Source organism: Aquarana catesbeiana, linkage group LG09 (assembly GCF_042186555.1).
Source record: "Aquarana catesbeiana isolate 2022-GZ linkage group LG09, ASM4218655v1, whole genome shotgun sequence".
Taxonomy (NCBI): Eukaryota; Metazoa; Chordata; class Amphibia; order Anura; family Ranidae; genus Aquarana; species Aquarana catesbeiana.
In genome coordinates, this window is record NC_133332.1 from 74982659 (window position 1) to 75008380 (window position 25722).

At 42.3% G+C, this 25722-nt stretch overlaps 1 protein-coding gene across 4 annotated transcripts in view; it reads right to left on the reverse strand.

The window, feature by feature from the left end:
- The window catches only part of LOC141107808 (leucine-rich repeat and fibronectin type III domain-containing protein 1-like protein), a 170906-nt gene extending 147126 nt beyond the window's left edge, over positions 1 to 23780 (reverse strand). For 2 of the 4 annotated variants that reach the window (XM_073598789.1, XM_073598788.1), the window contains exons 1-2: positions 22450 to 23780; positions 8001 to 8082 (exon numbers count right to left, since the gene is read on the reverse strand). In XM_073598789.1, coding sequence (XP_073454890.1) covers positions 8001 to 8065 — 65 coding nt within the window. In that variant the 5' untranslated portion in view covers positions 8066 to 8082; positions 22450 to 23780. The remainder of the gene's footprint in view (positions 1 to 8000; positions 8083 to 22449) is intronic. The other 2 variants (XM_073598791.1, XM_073598792.1) reach the window with 2 other exon arrangements.
- Between the last annotated feature and the right edge of the window lie 1942 nt (positions 23781 to 25722).

Consider the following 25722-nt stretch of genomic DNA (forward strand, 5'->3'; position numbering starts at 1 on the left):
CCTCTTGCTCCTTTAGAAAAACAGCCGAGCAGCTTTTAGCCGCATCAGTTGTTATCCCTAAAGAGCCGCCTAACAGCTCTAAAAAACGGTACCGGGGTTATGCCGCTCGGCGCTAAGGGGTTAATATGCAACCTTTCCGTTTTCGTTACTTATCTTATTTTAGCCCCAGTGATCCCATCACTGGGTCTCTGTACTTCTCTATACAATACAGATAGATCATATCCAATGGAAGGCACCGGGGGGGGGGGGGTACTGTACATAGCATCCTGAAAACATCACAGCAGCACCCAGCCGCAGTAGTCTTCAAGAACTCTAACCTAGCAAGCAGTGGGTGGACTCTTGGGAGGAGATATGCAAACATCAAAATGCCTGGAAGGGTGGATGTCCATCTGGGAGAATGGGCATTCCTAGGCAGGCAGCATTTTCATATGGAATGCCCTAGGACAAAACACCTGTAATGCTACGCCCTCCAGGATTGACAAAACTTAAATCCTATAGATGAAATGGGCGGGCCAGGGACAGTAAGGCCAGGGATGAAAGGTTTAGATGATGCTGGATGTCTTTTTGCCAGGAAATGAAGTGAGCTCTATCTGACTCACTGCAGCTTCTAATGCACATTTTGTGAGAGGGGATATCTTGTATGTGAATTGCTGGTGACAGGTTTATTTCTTTATTATACTGTATATCAATTAATAATAGTGTAAATAAAATAAAATGTGTAAATAAAATAATATGATGAAAATATATATATATATCCACACACACACACATACAGTTGCATATTTTTGAATTTTTTTGCATATTTGTCACACAATGACTCAGATCATCAAAAAATGTTATTATTACATAAAGATAACCTGAATAAATACAAAATTCAGTTTTTAAATGATGGTTTCATTTATTAAGGCAAAAAAGCGGTCCAAACCTGCCTGGCTTTATGTGAAAAAGTAATTGCCCCTAAACTTAATAACTGGTTGTGCCACCCTTGGCGGCAACAGCTGCAATCAAGCGTTTGCAATAACTGGCAATGAGTCTTTCACATTGCTGTGGTGCAATTTTGGCCCACTATTCTTTGCAGAATTGTTTTAATTCAGCCACATCGGAGGGTTTTCCAGCATGAACGGCCTGTGTAAGGTCATGATACAGCATCTCAATTGGATTTAAGTCCGGGCTTTGACTAGGACACTCCAAAACCTAAATTTTGCTTTGTTTGAACCATTTGGAGGTGGACTTGCTGTTGTGTTTTGGATCATTGTCCTGCTGCATAACCCAAGTGCACTTGAGCTTGAGGTCTGATGGCTGGACAATGTCCTTTAGGATTTTCTGGTAGAGCTCTGAATTCATGGTTCCATCAATTATGGTAAGTCATCCAGGTCCTGAAACTGCAAAGCAGCCCCAGAACATCACACTACCACTATCGTGTCTGACTGTTGGTATGATGTTCTTTTTATAAAATGCTGTATTCTTTTTATGCCAGATGTAATTGGACGCACACCTTCGAAAAAATGTATAGTTTTGGGGTCTTGGGGATAATCAAGATGTTTTTTGGTAAATGTGAGATGAGCTTTTGTGTTCTTTTTGGTCAGCAGTGGCTTTGGCCTTGGAACTCTCCCATGGATCCCATTTTTGCCCAGTCTCTTTCTTATTGTTGAATCGTGAACACTGATTTTACCTGAGGCAAGTGAGGCCTGCAGTTCTTTAGATGTTGTTCTGGGTTCTTTTATGACCTCCTGGATGAGTCGTTGTCATGCTCTTGGAGTAATTTTTGTTGGCCGGCCACTCCTGGGCAGGTTCACCACTGTTCCAAGTTATCTCCATTTGTGTATAATGGCTCTCCCCGTGGTTCACTGGAGTTGCAAATTAAATGGAAATTACTTTGAAACCCTTCCTAGACTGATACATGTACATTACTTTGTTTCTAATCGGTTCTTGAATTTTTTAGATTGTGGCATGATGTTTGGCTTTTTGTGATCTGTTAGCATGCTTCACTTTGTCAGACAGCTTCTATGTATTTGATGTCTTGATTCAGCAGGTCTGGCAGTAATCAGGCCTGGGCATGGCAAGTGAAATTTAACTCAGCTTTCCAAAAAATTGTGGTTAATCACAGTTCATTCATGATTCAGCATGGGAGGGGGCAATTACTTTTTCACATAGGACCAGGCAGGTTTGAACAGCTTTTTTCCCTTAATAAATTAAATAATAATTTAAAAACTGCATCTTATATTTACTCGGGCTATCTTTGTGTAATATTAAAAGGTGTTTGATGATCTGAACCATTTAAGTGTGAGAAGTGTGCAAAAAAATAAAAAATCAGGAAGGGGGCAAATACTTTTTCACACAACTGTGTGTGTATAATATATATATATATATATATATATATATATATATATATATATATATATATATATCTTTTTATATGACACCACTGAAGAAATGACACTTTGCTACAACGTAAAGTAGTGAGCGTACAGCTTGTATAAAAGTGTAAATTTGCTGTCCACTTAAAATAACTCAACACACAGCCATTAATGTCTAAACCACTGGCAACAAAAGTGAGTACACCCCTAAGTGAAAATGTCCAAATTGGGCACAATTAGCCATTTTCCCTCCCCAGTGTCATGTGACTCATTAGTGTTACAAGGTCTCAGGTGTGAATAGGGAGCAGGTGTGTTAAATTTGGTGTTATAGCTCTCATTCTCTCATACTGGTCACTGGAAGTTCAACATGGCACCTTATGGCAAAGGACTCTCTGAGGATCTTAAAAAAAGAATTGTTGCTCCACATAAAGATGGTCTAGGCTATAATAAGATTGCCAAGACCCTGAATCTGAGCTGCAGCACGGTGGCACACTGCATAAAATTGGTCTGCATGGCTGTCGCCCCAGAAGAAAGCCTCTTCTAAAGATGATGCAAAGTAAGCCCACAAATAGTTTTTCTGAAGACAAGCTGACTAAGGACATGGATTACTGGAACCATGTCCTGTGGTCTAATGAGACCAAGATAAACTTATTTGGTTCAGATGGTGTCAAGCGTGTGTGGCGGCAACCAGGTGAGGAGTACAAAGACAAGTGTGTCTTGCCTACAGTTAAGCATGGTGGTGAGAGTGTTAGGGTTTGGGGCTGTATGAGTGATGCCGGCACTGAAGAGCTACAGTTCATTGAGGGAACCATGAATGCCAACATGTACTGTGACAATGAAGCAGAGCATGATCCTCCTCCCTGCGGAGACTGGGCCACAGGGCAGAATTCCAGCATGATAACGACCCCAAACACACCTCCAAGATGACCACTGCCTTGCTAAAGAAGCTGAGGGTAAAGGTGATGGACTGGCCAAGCATGTTTCCAGACCTAAACCCTATTGAGCATCTGTGGGGCATCCTCAAATGGAAGGAGGAGGAGCGCAAGGTCTCTAACATCCACCAGCTCCATGATGTCATCATGGAGGAGTAGGAGAGGAACCTGTGAAGCTCTGGTGAACTCCATGCCCAAGAGGGTTAAGGCAATGCTGGAAAATAATTGGTGGCGCCACACAAAATTTTGACACTTTGGGCCCAATTTGGACATTTTCACTTAGGGGTGTACTCACTTTTGTTGCCAGTGGTTTAGACATTAATGGCTGTGTGTTGAGTTATTTTGAGGGGACAGCAAATGTACACTGTTATACAAGCTGTACACTCACTACTTTACATTGTAGCAAAGTGTCATTTCTTCAGTGTTGTCACATGAAAAGATATAATAAAATATTCACAAAAATGGGAGGGGTGTACTCACTTTTGTGAGATACTGTGTGTATATGTGTATATATATATATATATATACACTATATTACCAAAAGGGGGCAAACCCAACCCCTGAAAAACAACCCCACACCATAATACCCCCTTCACCAAATGATTTGGACCAGTCAACAAAGCAAGGTCCATAAGGACATGGATGAGCGAGTTTGGGGTAGAGGAACTTGACTGGCCTGCACAGTCTTGACCTTGATAGAACACCTTTGGTATGAATTAGAGTGGAGACTGTGAGCGGACCTTCTCGTCCAACTTCATTGTCTGACCTCAAAAATGCGCTTCTGGAAGAATGGTCAAACATTCCCATAGACACTCCTAAACCTTGTGGACAGCCTTCCCAGAAGAGTTGAAGCTGTTATAGCTGCAAAGGATGGGCCAACTCAATATTGAACCCTCCATATACACCCTATACACACACCCACACACATATATCTATATCTATATCTATATCTATATCTATATCTATATCTATATCTATATCTAGATATAGATATAGATATATATCTATATCTATAGATATATATATATACACATTTATTGCTAATTTATCCTACCTTCATAACAAAAAAGAATGATTTAATTGATTGACTGTTACAGCCCTCTTCTTTTTTATTACATGGAGTCCTACATGATGAGCACGAATCATCACTAATCCCTACTCACTGTGCTGCGTCAGCCTATTTACTTCACACGGGGATTCATTGTAGTCAATACACTAAATTGATTTAAAGGCAGTTCAAGCCTGTCCTTTGTAATTTCCCATAGGATTACTCTACCAGAATTATCATGTCGGTGCGCTGCGACGATGGACTTATTTTAAAGGGCAAACATCAATGTGCAAAGCGCAGTAATCCTTAAGCAGCCAATCAGACTTTATCTTTTTGCTGACCTGTCTTTAATAGACAGAAAGTTGGTCGGTTGGTATTGGGTACTGCAGGTTGAACATAATCATTGCTCTTCTCCCTGCCTCATTGATCAGACAGCAAACATTTTCCCAAAACAACATTTGCTGTACAAACTGGTCCCATATTCTGCAGTCAGCAGTTACAGCCATATGGCCCATAAGCCTAACTCTGTGGCATCAGAAAAAAAGAAACAGATAATAAATTCATTTAAATCACATGTAGGTAAATTAGTTTCATTTAAATCACTTCATTAAAATGTATTTGAATTTCATTTAATAAATACATTTATATCACATATACATTATTACACAGAATTACTGCATGAGATAAAATATTACTACTTTATCTCTGCTTTAATAGAGTTCAGGGCAGCTAGGCAATGGTCAGGGTGAAGGAAACTTTAGGAACCAATCAGAAATGCTGAAAGCTGATTATTCTTCTCTTAACTGTGTTAAATACTGACCACTGTGGCTTCAGGCCAATAAAAATTGGAGAAGGAAAAAATTGTCAGATGCAACCGGTTGGCATTCTCTGGGACAATTTTTAGACTATGCTGCTGTAGCAATGACTATAGCCTTCCTGGGAGTGTCCTCATTCCCACAGGTATGCCTGCTGTTCCTATTTTACAATGCAATGCCTGAGTGACCTATCAGGGGGCATACCTTTTGCCAACTTTCAGAAAGTCTGCATTTGCACAGACGCTTTAGAACTGCTCAAGCCCACAGTTTATATACTGACTTATGGTGTCTCCAAAGCTAACTTCTACAGGTGGCCATCACTAAAATTATCACAAGGCCTTGTTGATAAGCAAAACGGTTATTGTTAGAGTTTTGGTTAGGGTTAGCATTAGGGTTCCTTTGCTCCTCAATATATCTAAGGTCATGTTTCCAACAAGGGTCCTTATTTTTAGCACAAGATCAAGCCCGTGATAAACACATTGACTTTGTTGTACAATGGTTTATGATTCCTGATTGATATCAAACCGTCCATACAGGGCGCAGGGGCGCCCCCCCCAATCCGTGTGCCCGGCCCCTAATCTACATGCGTAGATTGGACGCATGGATTCCATGAGGGTTTTTTTTTTGAAGCACAAGATTAGAGCCTCAGGGTTTAATTGGCTTCAAAAAAGAGTGGGCTCTGGGCGCCCTGAGCCCACCCAGTTGTGTGACAATAGCGAATTAATATTCGCTATTATCTTTCTGATTCTCCTCTTTGGGACTCCCGGCCAATCGAGTCTCCGGACCCACTTCCTGTTCGGCCAGGAGTAGAAGCAACAGCCCCGACATATGGAGGAACAAGAGTTAAGTGAGCACATATGAGGTCCACGCTATGTGTTTGGCAGGACTCCATTCTGTTACCAGGAGTCAGGTAAGAGGTATGCTGACTGGTGGAGTGGACAGAGGCTCTGTATGTCCCTCCTAATGCAACACAATCACCTGTTCAATTGTATAGAATATGGGACACTATCTTTGAAGGAATGCTGCATATAAAACTGCACACAAGTGGCTCATCTCTGAATTAGGAGACTGCCTTAGTGTTTGACTTTCACATGACGGTGGCCCTTGCCTGGTCCCGCCATCAATGAGCACACCTTCAGGCAAGGTGTAACCCCTGTGCCCTGTGCTATTGAATGACCCTGTTAATCGCCTGGCGTAGCCCAGAAGAACCCACCCTGGGGCAGGCCTCCTTTGTGACCCACACTTGGTACCCGATGAGTTAATGAGGAACATATGGAAATGTTATCTGCCTATTACACACTAACCTACCCTCACACTTGGCACCCAAGGTGGGGCTATGCCCATCACATGCACCTGAAAACCAGCCTCAAAAAGATGATGTCTGTAGTTAGTTTAGAACTTGCCCAGGCTTACCCAGTGATATGGAACGTGAACAGCACACGTCTGCTTTCTGATTGGCTCCTGCATAAGGTACCCTGACCGGATTGGCGGAGAGGTTGATAAGGGAAAAGCATATAAAGGGCAGTGCAGATTGCTTGGACAGTGAAACCCTATGACCCACAGAGATAAGTGCAGCAGGGACCAGGAGGGTGTAGGATGTTTGTTCACCTTTTCCTTTCCTCTGAAAAATTAAACCAGCCCTTTAAAGTAAAACGATAGGAAAAGCTTTTTTCAATTTAGATGGAGTAGGGGAGGTTCATAACCCCTGTCAGATTATTTTTAGCCATCTGTGTTCCATTGGTGAGTTTTTCTCTATAACCAAAACAGAAAGTGAGAGGAAATCCCTGCAAATTAAGGGAAACCCTTGGGGACCTGCAGGTCACCAGAACCCAAAATGTGGGATTTTCTTTAACTTTCAATGATAAAGGTAAACAGGACAAATAGAGATGGTGAATCTCTCTAACAGGGCCACTGACAGCAACAAAAACGTAATAGGTGTTCTAATCCATCTCCATTCAGTCCAAAATCTTTAGTTGTACTTTAAGGTGTTAAAAGGTTCAGTTAGAGTGCCAATACAAAGAGGTGAAGGTCCATTTTTTTTTTCATTAACAGTGTTCATTTACAAGAAAATATAAAACAGCCAACACATTTCAGGGGTACAAAAATCTCCCCCTTCTTCAGGGATTAAACTATTGTATTTAACCAGTGACATAATCATCACCATTAATTATTTGTAAGATAAAACATGGAAGGTGCCCATGGTTGTGTCCTGTTGCTCATTTCTTCAGCATCATCCATGTGTCATCTTCCATTTGCCTTCTTCTAAGTCCAACGCATTTTGCTGGTACAAAAATCCCCCTTTTTTTCAGGACTCAAAATATAAGTATGTCTTGGACTTAAAATGGCACAATCACCACTGTTATTTATTTGGAAGATGAAAAATGAAAAGTGTCCAGGAGCAGCAGCAAGAGCATCCATAGGCACTTTCCATGTTAAAGTCTCCTTATATTTATTAATGGTGATTGTGCCATTTTGAATCCTCTTGACTACATACAATATTTCCATCACTGAAGAAGGAAACATTTTTGTACCCCTGAAACATGTAGGTTTTTGGAAGATGAAACATAGACCATGCCCAGGAACAAATAAAGAGCAGCACACACCCATGTGCACTTTGCAAGTTTCTTTCAAATAATTAAAGCAGCATTAACACTCAAACAAAAAATGTAATATAATGCAGCTTACAAATACTTAAATGTGGTGGTTGCATTTGTTTTCTTTTTTTCTGTTTTCACCTGGTATTCTGGCCAGTAACACACCTTCTGTATGAGAGCCAGTGGCAGCTGGTGGCAATTTTTTTTTTTTTTTTGGGGGGGGGGGGACAGTGCCTGGAGCCCGGAGCACTTACCTACCACATCTGGGGTGGGTAGCGCTTCTCGTAGGCTTCTCCAGAAGCTTCCCCTGCTTTCTCATTCCTGTAACTGATACATCTGCAAAAGAGTTTGTTTTTTTGAGAAATAGCAGACTTACTAGCTGGATCATTAGATAGAAAAAAAAAGAAAGAAAGTATAAAAGAGAAAATGAATACAGCCATCACATCTAAGAATTATAGAGGTCAATATAATAAATGTTTGCTTTTGGGTTTAATATCCCTTCAATGGTGGTAATTGTACCACTTTCAGTCCTCCTGATTACATAAACTATTTTGAGCCCTGAAGAAGGAAGAGATTTTTGTTCCGCCAAAACATGTTGGTGGTTTTATATTGTATTGTGTTGGTGCTCTCCCTTTTCATATGGATTACAAACTGTGGGTCCCCCAGTTAGGTGTACCCTGTATGTGCAGAGAGCAGCCTCACTTGAGCCATTGGCTCCTATGTCCATTTGATTCACTTTTTTAGACCATAACCCTTTGATGTAACCGTACCCTTATTTTTATTCAGTAAAATTTCTAAGAGCAATATTTGGACTGTTTTAAACTGAACCAAGATGTATATTTTTGTATTAAATGCATGCATACTAAGGGTAACACTTCCAGGTACATATTATCTCTTGCAGATATTACTGTACTACCCCTCAGGGCCAGGACAAGGGGTAGGCAGGAGGGGCAGTAACCCAGAGCACAGTGGTGAGGGGGAGCAAAACCTTACCACACACAAGCTCCATATCAGTAGCTAGCAACTACCAGGCTGCTCTGACAGTTAATGTTATCACACTGCTCCAGTGTGCCCACTTTCCACTCACAATGAAAAACACAGCACATTTGCAACTACCTTCTAGTTGCTAGAAAGCAAGCAATTGGCCATGCAGTACACACTCCATGCCAGCTGAAGCAGGGGGGCAGAACTGGTGCAGGGTGGTATGCCCTATTCCCCCGGTATGCATTAGGAAAGGGAGAGGGGTCCCAGTTCCTCATTCTTGCCCTGGGTGCTGAACCAGCCTGTCCCGGTACTGCTGCCCCTGATAATGCCTTCATCTGCTTTTTTCTCCATCTACCAGGCATCATTCAAGGTCAACATCTACTTCTTGGACTGACATGCTGGCTCATAGACCACACGATCATGTAAATCCTGTGCAGTTTTTGGCAGTGTTCACAAATGTCTGAATTAACACTAATGGGTTGTAGACTGAGGAAATGCTTCCCTCTGCTTGCAGCAAACTGATGACCCTATCTCAGCCTGGGCTAATTCACTAGACTGGAATAGCGAGGAGCCTGGCTTTGGTCTGAACCCAAGTTCATCTCAACCTAGGAGTTAGGCCGGCCATACACAGTTCGAATCTCAGCCGGTTCTGTAGAAACCGTCCAAGATTCAAACCGTTAATGGGCAGGCTGAATGTACCAAGTTGATCAATCAAATTGGGTACAACCAGCCTGCAAGATTCTCTTACTACTATCGCTAGCAGCTGCTATAGCCACTAGTGATAATCCCTGTCTTCTCCCAGTGGGGGCGGCTTCCCCTGCCCCGCCCCCTCTGCCGGGGGCATAAAATAGCTTGGCAGGAGGGATTTCCCTGTCAGCACTCTCTGTGGTTTCAGGAAATAAATATGCACCGTGTATGGCCGGCCTTAGCTGTCATTGCTGGATCAATGAGCTGCTGGGTGGGAAATTCCCTGTCCCCACACTTACACAAGGGGACAGGGATGCTTGTGACACCATTGACCTAATATGAGCACATGGCCATTTTAGGTCAATACCATTGACCCAATGAGGCCATGTGGCTGTATTAGGCCAATGATGTCATGAGCATCACTGCCCCCTGTTATGTGCAGTTGTGACGTGTGGAATCTTCCGCTTGCAGCTAATTTTTCAAGCAATGACTGCTAACTTACAAGTTTAAACCAAACCTAAGCTCATCTCTTAACTGCAGCTCAATGATTGTTTTTTTAATGATATCATTTGGAGCTTTAAAAAAAAAAAACAACAACTGTTACTGTATATTTTTACATGTCCAGAATTTATTAATGCAGATTTGTAAAAAACTGAGCGGTCCAGGTTAATTATTTATTAAAAGTAAGCAATGTCAGTGAAGTAATAGGCACACCATGCCTTGTGGAAGTGACTTGTACATTTAGTACTAATAGCCTGGATTGTGGTTTAGCTTGTACAATTGCTTCCTCGCTGCTTCCTTGCTGAAAAATTATTATCAAAGGCAAAAAATAAACAATTCTAGTTAAAAGCATCTCAGCATAGGTATGCTTATTTCATTGTGGGAACAGAGAAGCATGTAGCAGGCATGCACCTACCACTAGAAACCAATTAAATAACATATTTTATCAATCTGATTATAGTTCAATGAAATCTGATTCACTGCTATAAGTTACTGTTGGATGCTTATCGCTATTGCCCTTTACACTGCTTCAATAAAAGGTTACTATGGTTAAAAAAAAATAATGATCTTAACCAGCCAGATTATAGACACCAAACTACTCTGAGTTTAAGCTAACACTTTATTTCCAAGGTAACAAAAGATCACAGCATTACAAAATGAACTACCCCTACCATGGTAACTGGTAATTTTATGTTACCTGGGAAATACACTGCAATTTTATGATATATTTAAAGGGCAGGTACACTCTTTCATAAAAAAATTAAAAGGTGAATTAACACCCTACACCAGTGATGGCGAACCTTGGCACCCCAGATGTTTTGGAACTACATTTCCCATGATGCTCAACTACACTGCAGAGTGCATGAGGATCATGGGAAATATAGTTCCAAAACATCTGGGGTGCCAAGGTTCACCATCACTGCCCTACACCCTTACCTAACCCCTGGTCCCCCTGTACTTTCCCTCCATGGGTGATGAGCTGTCAGTGTTCATGCAGCCAGTGCAGCGGCCTTGGGAATTTGAAATCCCCAGTGTTCTACCTCTTCTTTCTGTATGAATTCCAATACGGATCTGAGCGATGCTCTGTGCTGGTGCTGACCAAACAAAATTGCTCTGATCGATCCCAGAAGCCTTGAAGGGACCAGGGCAGTGGGGAGGGTGTTAATCAATACATTATGCAATTTTCTTTCCTTCAACCATGGGTTGAAGGAAAGCATCTTACTCAATTCTCCCATCAACACAGTCAGTATTGATAGGGGAATCCCCCTCCCCCGCAGCTCTATTATGTTCTTATGTGGGGAGTGTGGGGAACCTTCCCCACCAGCAAAATACAATGATCGCTTCTGGTGGCTATAGCCGCTGGCAGTGATTTGATGGAAAAATGGGTGGAATCCAACAGGCCTTCTTATAGACTGATCAGAATTTGGCCAGTTCCTGCTGAACCAACTGAATTTTAATCCATTCATTTTTTTCTAAAAGGGTAAACATACACTTTGAAGCGGTAGTAAACCGTTGCGTGTGCTTTTTTTTTTTTGGGGGGGGAGCCTACAAGGTAAAGCCATAACGTGCTAGCACGCATCGCATACTAGCACATTATGTAAAACTTACCTTAGAACGAAGTCCTTTCAGCGGCGAGCTGTCGCCGCTGACAAGGCTTCCGTCTTCACTCGTCTTTCTTCCGGATTCATGGATTCTGGCTGTGTGACTGGCCAGAGTCGCGATGACATCACTCTCGCACATGTGCACGGGAGCTGCCGTTTACAGCACAGGACTATGAAGGAATGTCTAGGGTGTTGGTGTCCAGGGTGTTGGTGTGTTTATTTATTTTCGGTACAAGTCTTTACCGTGGGTGGTGAATATCTGGGGCGCCCTTTAGTATAAAGAGGGCTTCCAGATTCTGATCCTCCCCTACAAACCCCCACATCACTTTTGGAGGACCAGATGTGATCAAAAGCCCTTGTCCCTCGACATAGGAAAAAGGTGCCTTGCAAGGGTGGAGGCTTTTCCATCTCTTCGTGCAAGGTACCCTTTCAATGTTAAAAGGCATGCGGCTTTATCTGGTACAGGAAGGGAGGGACGCATGCTCCCTGCCTTCCCATTTCCAGACTGCATGCCTTGATAAGGGTCTAGTATGAACTTTAAGGGGAACCTGACAACATTTCTTATGTCACTTTAAGCCACTGTAACGCGTTTAGATGAGTCAAGTGCTTGGGCATTAATTCATTTAGTTGGCCAGAATAATGATTTCAACGAGGTTCAGCTCTATGTTCCATACTTGCAGACTTCCCACTGGGTTGCAGAACCCCCTGCAAACCAAATTTCAGCTGGTCGCCTCGTTCCTAAACTTCTGGTTGACTGTGGTCCACTTTAGCACTGGTGAGCGCTAGGTTGGATTTGAGATTGGATTACGTTGTATTGGAAAGATCTGTGTTTGGATATATCTCAAGTAAATAATTCTCTCTGCATGAATTGATGTGCCATCATTTAGCATCAAGCGTCATGTAGCATCAAAATAATGTTCATAAATTGGTTTATGTAAAAGAGGCTTCAATACATTAACGGATAAATATTAGTAATGATAGCCGTATGATACAGAAACCTTATTTCCCATCTCAGGCATGACTTTCTGTCTAGTAATCCCACAGAAGGAAATTTCCAACTGTCATTTTGCCTCCAGTGACATCTTATATAAAACAACAGGCTTCCCAACATCACAGCGACATTATATAGTCTGAGATCTCATCTGCTATACAGTGTGTGGGGACTTTTGTGTACACAGTTATGAATAATATTACTGGCACTTCCTACATACAGTTGAACTTTTTTTTAGGTTGTAGCTTTCGTAGGAATTAGCGTTTATGTAAAATATGTAAAGCTACCCCATCAAACATTTCACAGTATCAGATTAGGATATTTAACACTCCTCCCTCCCTCTTAGGCAAACAGCCATATTAAATACATTTAAGTACGCTGTTTTATCTGCCAAAGGATTCATATTTATGACTATTCAGTCTTGAGATTTAGGGCTCATTCACATGAGTGCAAAGCGCCATACATCATGAAAAATTAGCATACCTCTGTGCCTGGAAGTGTTATGTGTTTGAGTACAACCACCAATACAAAGCAATGACAGGCTGATAACCAAACACCTGAGCATTTACTTCTGTATAGGGATGAATAAGCAGCCCTGGATGCAAATCAGCCCTTCACACAAATAAATGCTTAGATGAGTCGTTACCAGCATACAGCCACAGCCTGTCATAGATTTGTGCAGGCAGATGTACTCAAACACCCGTCACTCCCAAGTGCAGAGATACGCTCTTTTTGTATGGTGTACGGCTTTCTGCTCCTAAGTCCTGGTGACCTGATGTTTCTCTTCTTCAGTTATCGAAATTTGGCCAGTTCAGCAGTGACCAGACAAATTTTGTAGGGGCAGAGAGGTTGTACAGAAGTTGATCTACTAATTAACCTCTGTACAACCACTGTGTCCAATTTTTTCCACTCGATTAGTGCTGCCAGCTATAGCCGTCAGTGCAGATCAGTGTATTCTAATGGCAGGGAAGTCTCCCTGCTGTCAGAATACAATAGCTCAGCAGGGAGGATTCCCTCATCCACAACAAGTGTCAGTTATTTTTGAATCAACCCGCTAGTTGAACAAAAAAAAAACTGTATTATCTGCCTTAGGCAATATAACCTGGTCATCTCCTCACCCGCATCCTGTAACTGGACAAAGAAGATGAGTAGAAGAGGGAAGATGTCATCCATCTGCTCTTTCCTTAGCTCATTCCTTGTCATAGGCATGCGCAGGGAGTGTGCCGAGTGTGCTAGGCCACACCCCACTCACCCTGCGCGCCAAGGCCGATGATAAGGCAGTACAGCCTGCCCTCCTGTACCAGGCCCATGTCCTACTAGTTCAAAGGGGGGGCCCAGGCACCTGCTGAGCAGAAGGACCTGCTGTACTGCCTTTTACAGATATTGATTCTTTTGTTCTTCTCCTCCTCTCCCTCCCTCCGGCTGCGCTGTAGGGGGATCGGTTCCAGCATCATTCTAACCTCAGTCCCTTTTTGAGTCTTACATGTAAGACATCAAGGCTCAGTTAGAACCCTGATATTTCACCAAAGCCCCCCAAAAGGGCAGTTAAAAATGTAAAAAATAGATAAATAAAAATTTAACAATAAATAAATAACATTTCAAAAAATTATTTAAAAAAAGGACTCATGCTTTGTACTTGCCACTGTCTAGCTACTGCCTCTGTTGCTCTGTGTTTGAGCTTTGGGGTGTACACCCTAATGTAATAGGCTGCGCACACCTATGTTCCTTGTCAAACTATTTGCACACAGAACATCTAATTGGCTCCTAGTTTACCCCTCTGTTTTCCTGGTTCCAAAATTCTGCTGTACACGGAATAAGGGGAGGATAATATAAAGGTACTTACACTAGTTATGTTTTTCAAAAAAAATTTACAAAAAAAAAAAATGACTAAATAACTGCATGACATTGTACTATTTTATATCTTCCTAGAGCTCAGCATAAAGGCCTCATACACACAGACATTTTAAAAAATGCACTGTAAAGCTAGTACCGACGGCAGGAAAAAAACGGCCTTAAAAACGCGATTTTATCCGCATTTTAGCATTGGCGTCAACGCGCGTTTAGCCGCGTTAGCTTTCAGCTGCATTTCTCTACCTCTATTAAAAATCAATGGGAGCCCACTGATTTGAATGGAAGTCGCACCAGAAGTCAGATCAAGATGATCCGACTTGCGGTGCGGCTTTGTGCTGAGAATCTTGAAGGGGAACTCTGGCAAAATGTAAAAAAATAATTTGTGTGAGGTTCTCCCCAAGACGATACCAGACTCCTTGGTCTGATATGGATCTTAAGGGGAACCCCCTATGCTAAAAAATGGCGTGGGGGGTCCCCCAAGATCCATACCAGACCCTTATCCGAGCATGCAGCCCGGCAGGTCAGGAAAGGGGGGGACGAGCGAGCGCCCTCCCTCCTGGACCATACCAGGCCACATGACCTCAACATGGGGGGTGGGTGCCTTGGGGCATGGAGGCTCTGCGCCCCCCACCCCAAAGCACTTTGTCCTCATGTTGAGGACAAGGGCCTCTTCCCGACAACCCTTGCTGTTGGTTGTCGGGGTCTGTGGGCGGGGGCTTATCGGAATCTGGAAACCCCTTTTAACCGGGGGCCCCCAGATCCCAGCCCCCTACCCTAGGTGAATGAGTATGGGGTACTTCGTACCCCTACCCATTCACCTTAAAAAAAGTGTCAAAAATGAACACACTACACAGGTTTTAACGTATTTTATTAAGGTAGTTTTCCCTCTTCTGGCAACGTCTTCTCCCTCTCCAATTCTCCCCTCTCCGGTTCTTCTCCTCTCTGCACTGTCTTCTGTCTCACCTGTCTTCTAGCTCTTTTGCTGGGTCTTCTCGCTCTTTTGCTGTTTCTTCTCCCACTACTCTTCTTCCGATGTTGACTCAACGTGATCTGCCGGTGTAATGCTGGGTCTGTGCAATGACTTATATTGGCATGGGGCGGGGCCACCCGATGACGGAATTTGGAGGCCACGCCCCTTGTGACGTCATCGCCCCATCATGGCCTGGGTGGTGACGTCACAAGGGGCATGGCCTCCAAATTACGTCATCCGGTGGCCCCGCCCCATGCCAATATAAGTCATGGCACACGGCGGACCCAGCATTACATCAGGAGATTGCTATGAGTCAACATTGGAAGAAGAGCAGTGGGAGAAGACCCGGCAAAAGAGCTAGAATACCGTGGAGAGAGAAGACAGAGAGGAGAAGAACCGAAGAGGGGAGAAGAACTGGAGAAGGAGAAGACGTCGCCAGATTAGCCAGATTCCAATAAGCCCCCATCTGCAGATCCTGACAACCAACAGCAAGGGTTGTCAGGAAGAGGCCCTTGTCCTCATCAACATGGGAACAAGGTGCTTTGGGATGGGGGCGCAGAGGCCCCCTGCCCCAAAGCACCCACCACCCCATGTTGAGGGTATGTGGCCTGGTATGGTCTAGCGGGGGGATCGCTTGCCCCCTCCTTTCCTGACCTGCCGGGTTGTGTGCTCGGATAAGGGTCTGGTAGGGATCTTGGGGGGACCCCCACGCCATTTTTTTGGCATAGAGGGGGTTCCCCTTAAGATCTATACCAGACCGAAGGGTCTGGTATCGTCTTGGGGGGACCCTCACGCAAGTATTTTTTTTTACATTTTGGCGGGGTTCCCCTTCAAGATTCTCAGTACACAAGTCACACCACAAGTCAGATCATCTTGATCCGACTTCTGGTGCGACTTCTATTTTGAATAGGGGGAGAGAAACGTCGGACGAGGTTTAATGCTGTGTATACAGCATTAAGCCTCATTAAATCGCATTTAACACCTTTTACTGGTGTCTGGCGTTTTTACAGCTCTTAGCGCTGGAGCCTCAGAACGCGCTGGTCCTGGGGGTTTTTTGGAGCTTAAAAACGCCAATGCCTGTTACAGCTCAAAAACGCCATGGTGTGTATGAGGCCATTGAATAACATGGAGTGGCATTTTTAAGCTGCAAAAAAAGCTCAAAAACGCCACTTTAAAAATGTCCATGTGTCTGAGGCCTTATAGCTACCTATTCGGGACTACAACAGAAGATTTCCAAGCCAGGTCACTTTAGCTTCCTGCACTGCACTCTGCAACGAACCACCTGATTGGTGGCCCTAAAAGTGGGGATTTTAATCAGCTGTGAACAAACTTCAAGGATCACAAGAACACTGGTAATTAGCAGAATGAATATACATAGACCAGGGGCATGAAAAACACATCAATACACACTGTACTCCAGTCCAGGGGGAAAACCTTGCATGGCTGCTATACCTCCAGAGTTCTTCTTCAATCTTTGCATACAATTTTTTTTATTATGTAATCATCAGACATGGGTAGTAATCAGCTAAATTTAGAGAATACTACAAACATTCGTAAATCGTTGTTTGTGAAATTGTGACACATTTGTACGATCCGATGGCCCAAGGTTATCTCAAATGAGAATCCGCAGAGAATGACGAAGCAGAAAGCTATTTTACATCAAAATTAATTAAACTGAAAGGTTGGATTAGGCATACTTTGCAGAAAGATGACAGTGAACCATAGAAGAATACAATACAGTGGAACCCACAGGGTACAATAAAAAGGGGGGGGGAGTAGAAATTCATGGAGGAGAACAACACTGTTACAAAGTAGAAAAAAAGATGGAATGATTTCAAGTACACTGCTAATGACTGAGCTATAGGAAAATATTCATAAACTATGTCCCAGATGAAACTGCACACTCTGGTTATTACAACTGTATGAATGTAAGCAAAATTAGCACAGTTGTTTAGTGATTTACAGAAACTAATCAGAAATCACTTTTCTTCAGTAAACACTATCTTAGTGTCTACCTACGACTAGCGATCATATTGTCAGCCTTTCCCAATCTTTCTACCCTGGTGAACCCTTAAAATAATTTTGAGATCTCAAGGAACCCCCTTCTAAAAAATGATTATATCTACATTTCACAGTAACATAGCATAAATAGTGAGCTGTTAAAAAGATTTAAATAAAAGAATAAATAATATGGCATGCCTAGAACATTTAACATCCAGTTCCCAATACTTTACAACACTCCTTTGCTCTATGTCAATAATAATCATAAAAAATAAATAAATAATAATGGCCAGAAAAAAACAGACTGTAGTCAGTGGTTAAATGCCTCCTTACATTGGTAGTCAGTGGAAAAATGCACCCTTACATTGGTGGTCAGAAGAAAAATGCCCCCTTACATTAGTGGTCAGTGGAGAAATGCCCCCTTACATTGACGGTCAGAGGAGAGATGGCCCTTTACATTGGGGGTTAGTGGAGAAACCCCCGCTTGCATTGGTGGCTATTAATAATCTTGAAAATAAATGAACGCAGACTGGGAGAATTGTGATGTACATTTACATTAATGGAAAGTGGAGAAATGAACTCTAACACTGGTGGCCAGTGAAGAAATGCCAACTTACATTGGTGGTTAATGGAAAAATATACCCTTACTTTGGAGATCAGTGAAGAATTGTTCTCTTATGTTGGTGGTCAGTGAAGAAATGGCCATTACATTTGTGGTCAATGGAGAAATGCTCTCTTTTGTTGATGATCAGTGGAGAATTGCCCTTTTATATTGGTGGCCATTGGAGAAATGCCCTGTTATATTGATAGACAGTGGAAAAAACCCCATTGCACTGGTGATCAATGTAAATGGAAACACCTAACATTGAATGTCAGTGGTAAATTGCCCATTGGTAGTCATTGGTAACTGGGAGTTTAATCTATCATTGCTGACTGCTCAAGGAAATCCTAACAATTTCTAGAAGAACCCTGGGGTTCCACGGAACCCTAGTTCCGAAAGCCTGCACAACACAGGTCTATATTAATGACCAGGAGCCAATTACTACGGCTCTTGATCATATAATCACCAGGACTGTCACCTGAAATGCTCACAGTGACAAAGGTGTATAGATAAACCTGTCTCTGTATCATGTCCCACTCTGCACTCAATTTTACTAGTGAAAGATCAATGGTTGTAATACAATTAAGCATAATTTTACTTAATGACTGATAAAGGTGTAACCATTGAAAGTTAATTTTATTACATTTTGGTCATATTTGTATTGTAATATTTCGAAATATCAGCACAAGAATCAAACATATCTAATAGCATATCAAAGCACGGGTTGATGCTTTCAAAAATGATATCAAGTCCAATTAGATTAAAAAAAACAGGATCAATTATCAGACAAGCAGACACATCTACAAACCTAAAGCTGCTCTACACATTAAAGGGGAATCACTTGCTGGGCATCAAGTAGTTAATAAGGTAATGTACAATTTACAATACTCAGCAGCCTCTGCAAACCAATCACAATTAATATTTCATTGTTTTACTCTAAACTGTTGAAAAGGTCAAACCAGATCGGATGTCTGGGTTGAAATCGATCTCTTTATTACATAACCGTCAATTTTTTATTTTTTTTTTAATGCTAGATGGTCAAAGTTTCAACACCAGATTGCAAATGGAACTTTTGCATTGGTCTCTGCTACAAAAAATGATGTTTACTGTGAAGAAAGAAACAGCATGAGGCTCCTCCTGATGTGGAACTAAAGGGTTCAGCATACCTTGACATTTGTTGAAGATTGTGAACACTTGTTTAAATGTTGTTAATGTTGAAGGACCTGGAAACGGTAATGTAGCTCCATCATTTCCCGGTGTAGTGCTGACCCTGCTAATAACAGATGATCTCCCTGCCCAGAGGAGCTGCCCGAGGGGGGTGGAGGAGAACACATCATTATCCTGTCTTACAGTCTCTGTGTATTTTTGTGTGATTAACAGGGAAGCACTGCTCTGCCCCATCTCTCCGTGTCTTTCTTTCTCATTCAATTTTCTTCTTTCCCTCCTTTACTCCTCTCCATCCCTCCATCTCTACCACTATACTTCCTCCCTCCTCCATCCCATTCCCTGCCCCTCTCTCTCTCTCTCTCCCCCCCCTCTCTCTTTCTTTCTCCTCTCTCTCTCTCCTCTCTTTCTTTCTCCTCTCTCTCTCCTCTCTCTCTTTCTCCTCTCTCTCCTTTGTTTGTCTCTTGCTCTCTCCTTTCTGTCTCTCGTCCCCCTTTTCCCTTCTCATTCTATTTCTTTCTATCCCTCTCCTCCATACCTGTATTGGCTCCCCCTCACTATATACAGTATTTCTTCCTCCCCTTCTTTTGCCTCTTTACCAGTCTTCTTTCTTCCATCTGTCTTCCCTTCTCTTCTCTCTCCTCATTACCCATCTTGACTCACCCTTCCTCTCTTTTTCATTTCTCTCCCTCTTCTCACCCTATACCAGCCTACACTCTCTTTCTCTCCCTTAAATCTCTTTCCCTCTATTTCTTTAGCTATCATTTTTTTCTATGTCCCTCTCCTCTCTCTCTCTCTCTCTCTCTCTCTCTCTCTCTCTCTCTCTCTCTCTTCTCTTTAATACCTGCCTCTTTGTCTCTTCTCCCCTCTCTTCTCTCTCTCCCACTTTCCTGCTCTTATCTCCATGCCTGACATTTTTTTCCCCTCTTTCCTCTCTTTGTGTGTGTGTCTCTCTCTCTCTTATTGCTTATCTTGTCTCTTCTTCTCTCTCCTCTGCTCTTATCTCTCTACCTGCCATTTTTCTGTTCCCTCTCTTCTCTGTCCCCCCCTCTTCTCTCTCTTTCTTTCTCTTTACCTTTCCTCTCTCTATTTCCCTCTCTTCTCTTTTTTCTCTTCTCTTTTGTCTCTCTCTCTCCCCTCTTCTCTCTTTCTTTGTCTCTCTAACCGTCTTCTCTCTCTTTCCCTCTCTTCTCTCTTCCTCACCACTAGTCTTGTCTCTTCTCCCTGGTGTTCCATCTCTCTTTTTTCCTTCTCTAATCTCTCTACCTGTCGTTTTTCTATTCCCTTTCTTTTTGTGCCCCCTCCCTCCCTTTATCTGTTTTTTTTTTTATTATTCCCTTACCCTCTCTATTCTATTTATCTCTCTACCAATCATGTCTGTTCATCCCTTTATTCTCTTTCTCTCTTTATCTCTTTCCCACTCCTATCTCTCTGCCCATCATTTTTTAATTCTCCTCTCCTTTTGCCTCTCTCTCTCTCTCTCTTTCTCTTCTCTTATCCCTCTTCTATTCCCCTTTCCTTTCTATTACTTTACTAGACTTGTCTCTTCTTGCCTCTCTTCTCTCTCTCTCTTCCCCACTCTTATATCTCCAGGCATCATTTTGTACTACTTCCCTCTCTTTTTTATATCCCTCTTTCCCTCTTTTCTTGTTCTCTTTTTACCTCTCCTTTCTTTCTGTCTCTTTACAGTCTTGCCTCTTCTCCCCTCTATTCTCTCTCCCTTTCCCACTCTTATCTCTCTATCTGTCATTTTTTCTCTCTTTCTTCCCGTTTACCTGTCCTCTATTTCCCTCTCTTCTATTTTTTCTCTTCTATTTTTGTCTCTCTCCCCCTTTTCTCTCTTTCTTGGTCTCTCTCTCTCTTACCGTCTTTTCTCTCTTTCCCTCTCTTCTCTCTATCTCATTACCATTCTTGTCTCTTCTCCCTGCTGTTCCATATCTCGTTTTCCTTCTCTAATCTCTATACCTGTCATTTTTCTATTCCCTCTTATTTTGTGTCCCCCCCTTTTTTCTCCCTTCATCTGTTCTCTTTCTCCCTTTCCCTCTCTAATCTATCTCTCTAACAATCTTGTTTGTTCTTCCCTCTCTTCTTTTTCTCTCTTCCCCCCTCCTATCTCTCTACCCATAATTTTTCTATCTCCCTCTCTCCTTTTCTCCTCCCCTCTCTCTTTCTCTTCCCTTCTATCTCCTTTTCCTTGTCTTTTCTATTTTCTTACCAGTCTTGACTGTTCTCCTTTCTCTTCTCTCTATCTTTCCCGTTCTTATCTTTCTACCCATCATTTTGTTTTATTTCCCTCTCTTTTTTTATCCCTCTCTCTCTCACTTCTCTATCTCTCTCTCTCTCCCCCCCCCCTTTTTTATTCACCTGTCCTCTCCCCCTTTCCCTCTCTGTGTTCTCTTTTTTATGTCTCCTTCTTTCTATCTCTTTACTGGTCTTACCTCTTCTCCCCTCTATTCTCTCTCCCTTTCCCACTCTTATCTCTCTACTTATCATTTTGTTTCTATTTCCCTCTCTTTTTTTTAGTATTTATCGCCCCCCTCTCTTCTCTGTCTCTCTCTCTCTTTACTTGTCTTTTCTCACATTCCCTGTCTTGCATATCTCTTTCATTCTCCTATCTCTCCTCATTACCTGTATTGACTCTCCTTCACTGTCTCCTGTCTCTCTATAGCCTCTCTTATCTTTTTACCTGTCTTGTCCCTTCTTCACTTCCTTCTATGTCTCTCTTTTCCCCTCTTATCTGTCTCTTTTCCTGTTCTTATTCCTTTCCAGTCTCATCTATCTCCCACTTTCTCTCTCTCTTCTCTCATCTTTTGAGCTCCCTTCTTCTCAACCCCTCCCTCCATAATTTCTCACTCTCTCCTCATTTTCCTGGTCTCACTTTCATTATGTATAAAATCACACACATACACACGCACACACATATATGTGACTATTGTACATCATACATCAGAGTGAATTACTGTGAAATTGAAAATAGATAATAACTAAGCAGCTGTAAATTGTTATATTGATTTTAACTAAATATACTCTATCAGCCTAGGGAATCTTGAGGTAATATGATCATTGAGAAAACAGTTGTACTTACTAAGAAAATGTTATTTATTTCCATATCACAGCCATCTCTACAAGTGCAGTATAGGCATGGAATAGGCTACAAATAGATAAGCAGACAAGTGACCGTGAAGGATATGTAAATGCCAAAAGACAAGCTAGATCTATTGAACAGGTCAGTAGTTGGGTGAAACCTCCATAAGTCAATGTCTTTGAGTTCCAGTATAATTTTAAGTTTTGCAAAACTTTCTAAATCTATGTGGTTGTACAAAATTATTAGCATAGCGCACAAAACTTTTACCTTATGATGGACGGTGACCTCTCACATTGTGCTTATCACTGATCCTGTAGTAAGATCCCCAGAAGAGGGGTTTGACAACAGCAGTGTGTCACCTCATTGTCTCAGGAAGAGATGGGACTGTAGGAAGTGATGGGAATATACCATCTTCTGAAGCACCTCAGGCCCAAGCGAACTGAGAAGAAGATCGCTGCTCATCAGAATCTGCACCAAAGCCTCAAAGATGCTGTGGAAGGTCATTTGGCACCAGAGCTAATTCAATTCTGTTTATCCAAACCACACTCACTCAGGGGACATCAGTGGGGTCCTGAAGATAGATGTAGTTTTGTGGGATAGATTTAAAAGAAGCTTGTTTGGAAGAAAATGGGACGGTAGCAAAATGGCTTACAAAGGTGATTTTTTTTCCAAAGAGATTGGACATAGGAATGGATTTTAGTCCCTGTCACTGGTTTGGGTGTAAGTTTGGTTCTCAGAGTTAACTGGTTGATGCTTGCTCCTCACTGGCAGTGTAAAGGTTAACCAGCAGTAAATGTACCTAAATGAGGTTGCTCTGGTAGTTATTCACATTTTGAGGTTGGTCTTAAGATGTAAATAGGATGGTCTTAAGATATAGATAGGTTAGTCTTGAGATGTAGATAGGTTGTTCTTGAGATGTAGATAAGTTGGTCTTGAAATGTAGACAGGTTGGTCTGGAGATCTATCTCCTTCCTTTAGCCTTAAACAGGGTGTGCTGTTGCTCTTTTCGCTACACTGCTACATCAGGTCAGAAACTGCACCACAACACACACACACACTCTCAGAATGCACAACGCAGGAGGGCGTAGGGGAGTAGATACAATTTCAAAGAAGATTCAGTGCCGAAGGTCTGATTACTTAAGGGGTCCTAAGAGAAGCTGCCAAGTCGCCGGTACAGGATACCAACCAGACCCTCTTCATTCTTGTATACCTTATCCTCTGGCACAATGAATTTCTTAGCAATTGGCTGCAGCAGAAACTGTTCTCTGTAGAGGTGGCGATGAAACACATAATCCAGGCGATAAAGCAACATACCAACTCTCAGTTCAACACATCCAGTCTGAGGGTTGCAGAAACACAGATAGATTATGGGCAAGGTTCAGATGGAGGTAGAGTCCAGATCAGTAACCCTGGATTCCAAGGCTGCAGGGCTCACAGAAGAGAATGATCAGAGCACAGAGCAGCCCCAAGCTCTTGCTGAGTGCATATATCCTAGAGATATGTTAAGCTTTTCAGCTGTCAGGTCTCCGCAGCAGCTCAATGTTCCTCCACTGTGCCTGTCCCTGGCAGACTGAATGTGGGGGAGTATGATCCACTTCATACATATGTAAGAGAGCAGGCGCACTCCCACCATCTGACTTAAAGCAGCAAGTCACAGCAATGCTAGCTGTGAAGACTGCAAAGCAAGAATGTCTAATGATCAGCGCACAGTGATACCCTGCAAACACTGCAAACTCATAAGCAGCTTCAAAGTACTGAGCTGGGTAGGCTAGATTGCTTCCCACGCTGAATATAGCTTGTTATATCAGTTTCATGATAATGGCATATCTCTGACTCTTGCTCTGTCAATGTGTTAAGGCATATATAATAGAGGAGACAGTCATATATTAACTAATACCTTAACAGGAATGAATTCAATCAGAGCTGTTTGATGTGCTCCAAATCCCAGTAATCAGATTTTAATATTCATTGGGTCAGAACAGCAAAAGATTACCGCTGATTATGAATTACTATCCTTTAAACCTTGCTCTTTTCTTCTTTAAGCCTGTAGAACAATTATTGGAGGGGGAAAAGAAATATAGAAGTATTTTTCATGGCAGCAAATGGGTTCCCATCAGTATTTGGCAAAGCTTTGATCTGCGTTGTTGCTATGGGCAATGCTTTCCTCTGTTATATATTTAGCACCATGCAAATGTGCAATGACCCATAGCAACCAATCCAAACTCAGCTCTAATTAAAAGCTGGCAACTGATTGGCTGCTGTGGCTTGCAGCACCACATTGTTTTCGGCACTTAAGAACATTAGCTCCTAAATAGTGAAAGAATTTACTCTCACCCTCCCCAGCTTGTTGTATGAGGATCCTGATAGCTAAATTCCCTTCTTTTGATGATTCACTGTCAGTTCAGCAATGCAGATTATGTCCTCAGTGTCTCTCCCTTGCTCATTAATAGCAAGCCAATACACAAATATATTCTGAAAAATCAATTCCTTCCAAACACAAGCAGCGAAATTAAAGCTTTGCTGAAATTGCCATCCTGCACCCCTCCCTGGAGACCCTCACCTCCTCCCAGCTTCTGAAACATTGAAGTCGTGCTTGGCAGAAAGGGGTTCATTTTCTTCTATACAAGATGAAATCCTTCATGGTGATTGGATTCCTATACACTCAGGCTCACGTTCTGTCTATAGATGTCTGCAGTGCACTTTGATCCTTGTCTCCATCAGTTAGTGGAGCATTAACACTGCCAATGGCTTGTCATCCACCACTGCTGACCTGTACATACAGGCATTACCTATTCCACCCACTCATGCCCTGCACACTGACAGCTCTCCCTTGGGAATCACTGGCCCAGATAAGCAAACTTTCATGGCTCTTGTGACAAATAGCTTTAACGTGTTAGATGCTGGAGAATGCTATGCCTACCCCTCCCTATCCCCCTTCTCCCAAACAGAAGTTGTTGGATGCTTCACAAAGTACATTACATTCTTCCAGCACCAAGGACAGCTACAGCACACAGTGGGAACTCTACTGATTAAACCAACAGTCAGTCCATCAACTCATACAGGTAGGCTCCCTGGGGTAGTACAGTATAAAAAAAAGGCGCTCAGGTAGTAACAATACTTGATACAGTACATTAACACGTGCTGCAATGCTGCCATACATCAAGGACATTGATGATGTATAGGATGGTTTTTAACCACTTCCATACCGTACCTATTCTGGCACTCCTCTACTACATGTAAAATTTATAATTTTTTTTGCTAGAAAATTATTCAGAACCCCCAAACATTACATATGTTTGTTTTTTTAGCAGACACCCTAGGGAATAAAATGGCGGTCATTGCAAAGTTTTATGTCGCATGGTATTCGCGCAACCATTTTTCAAACGCTTTTTTTTTTTTTTTTAAAGTTTCATGAATTGAAAAATAACAAAACAGTAAACTTAGCCCAATTTTTTGTATAACGTGAAAAGTGAAGTTACCCCAAGTAAATAGATACCCAACATGACACGTTTTAAAATTGTGCGCACTCATGGAATGGCG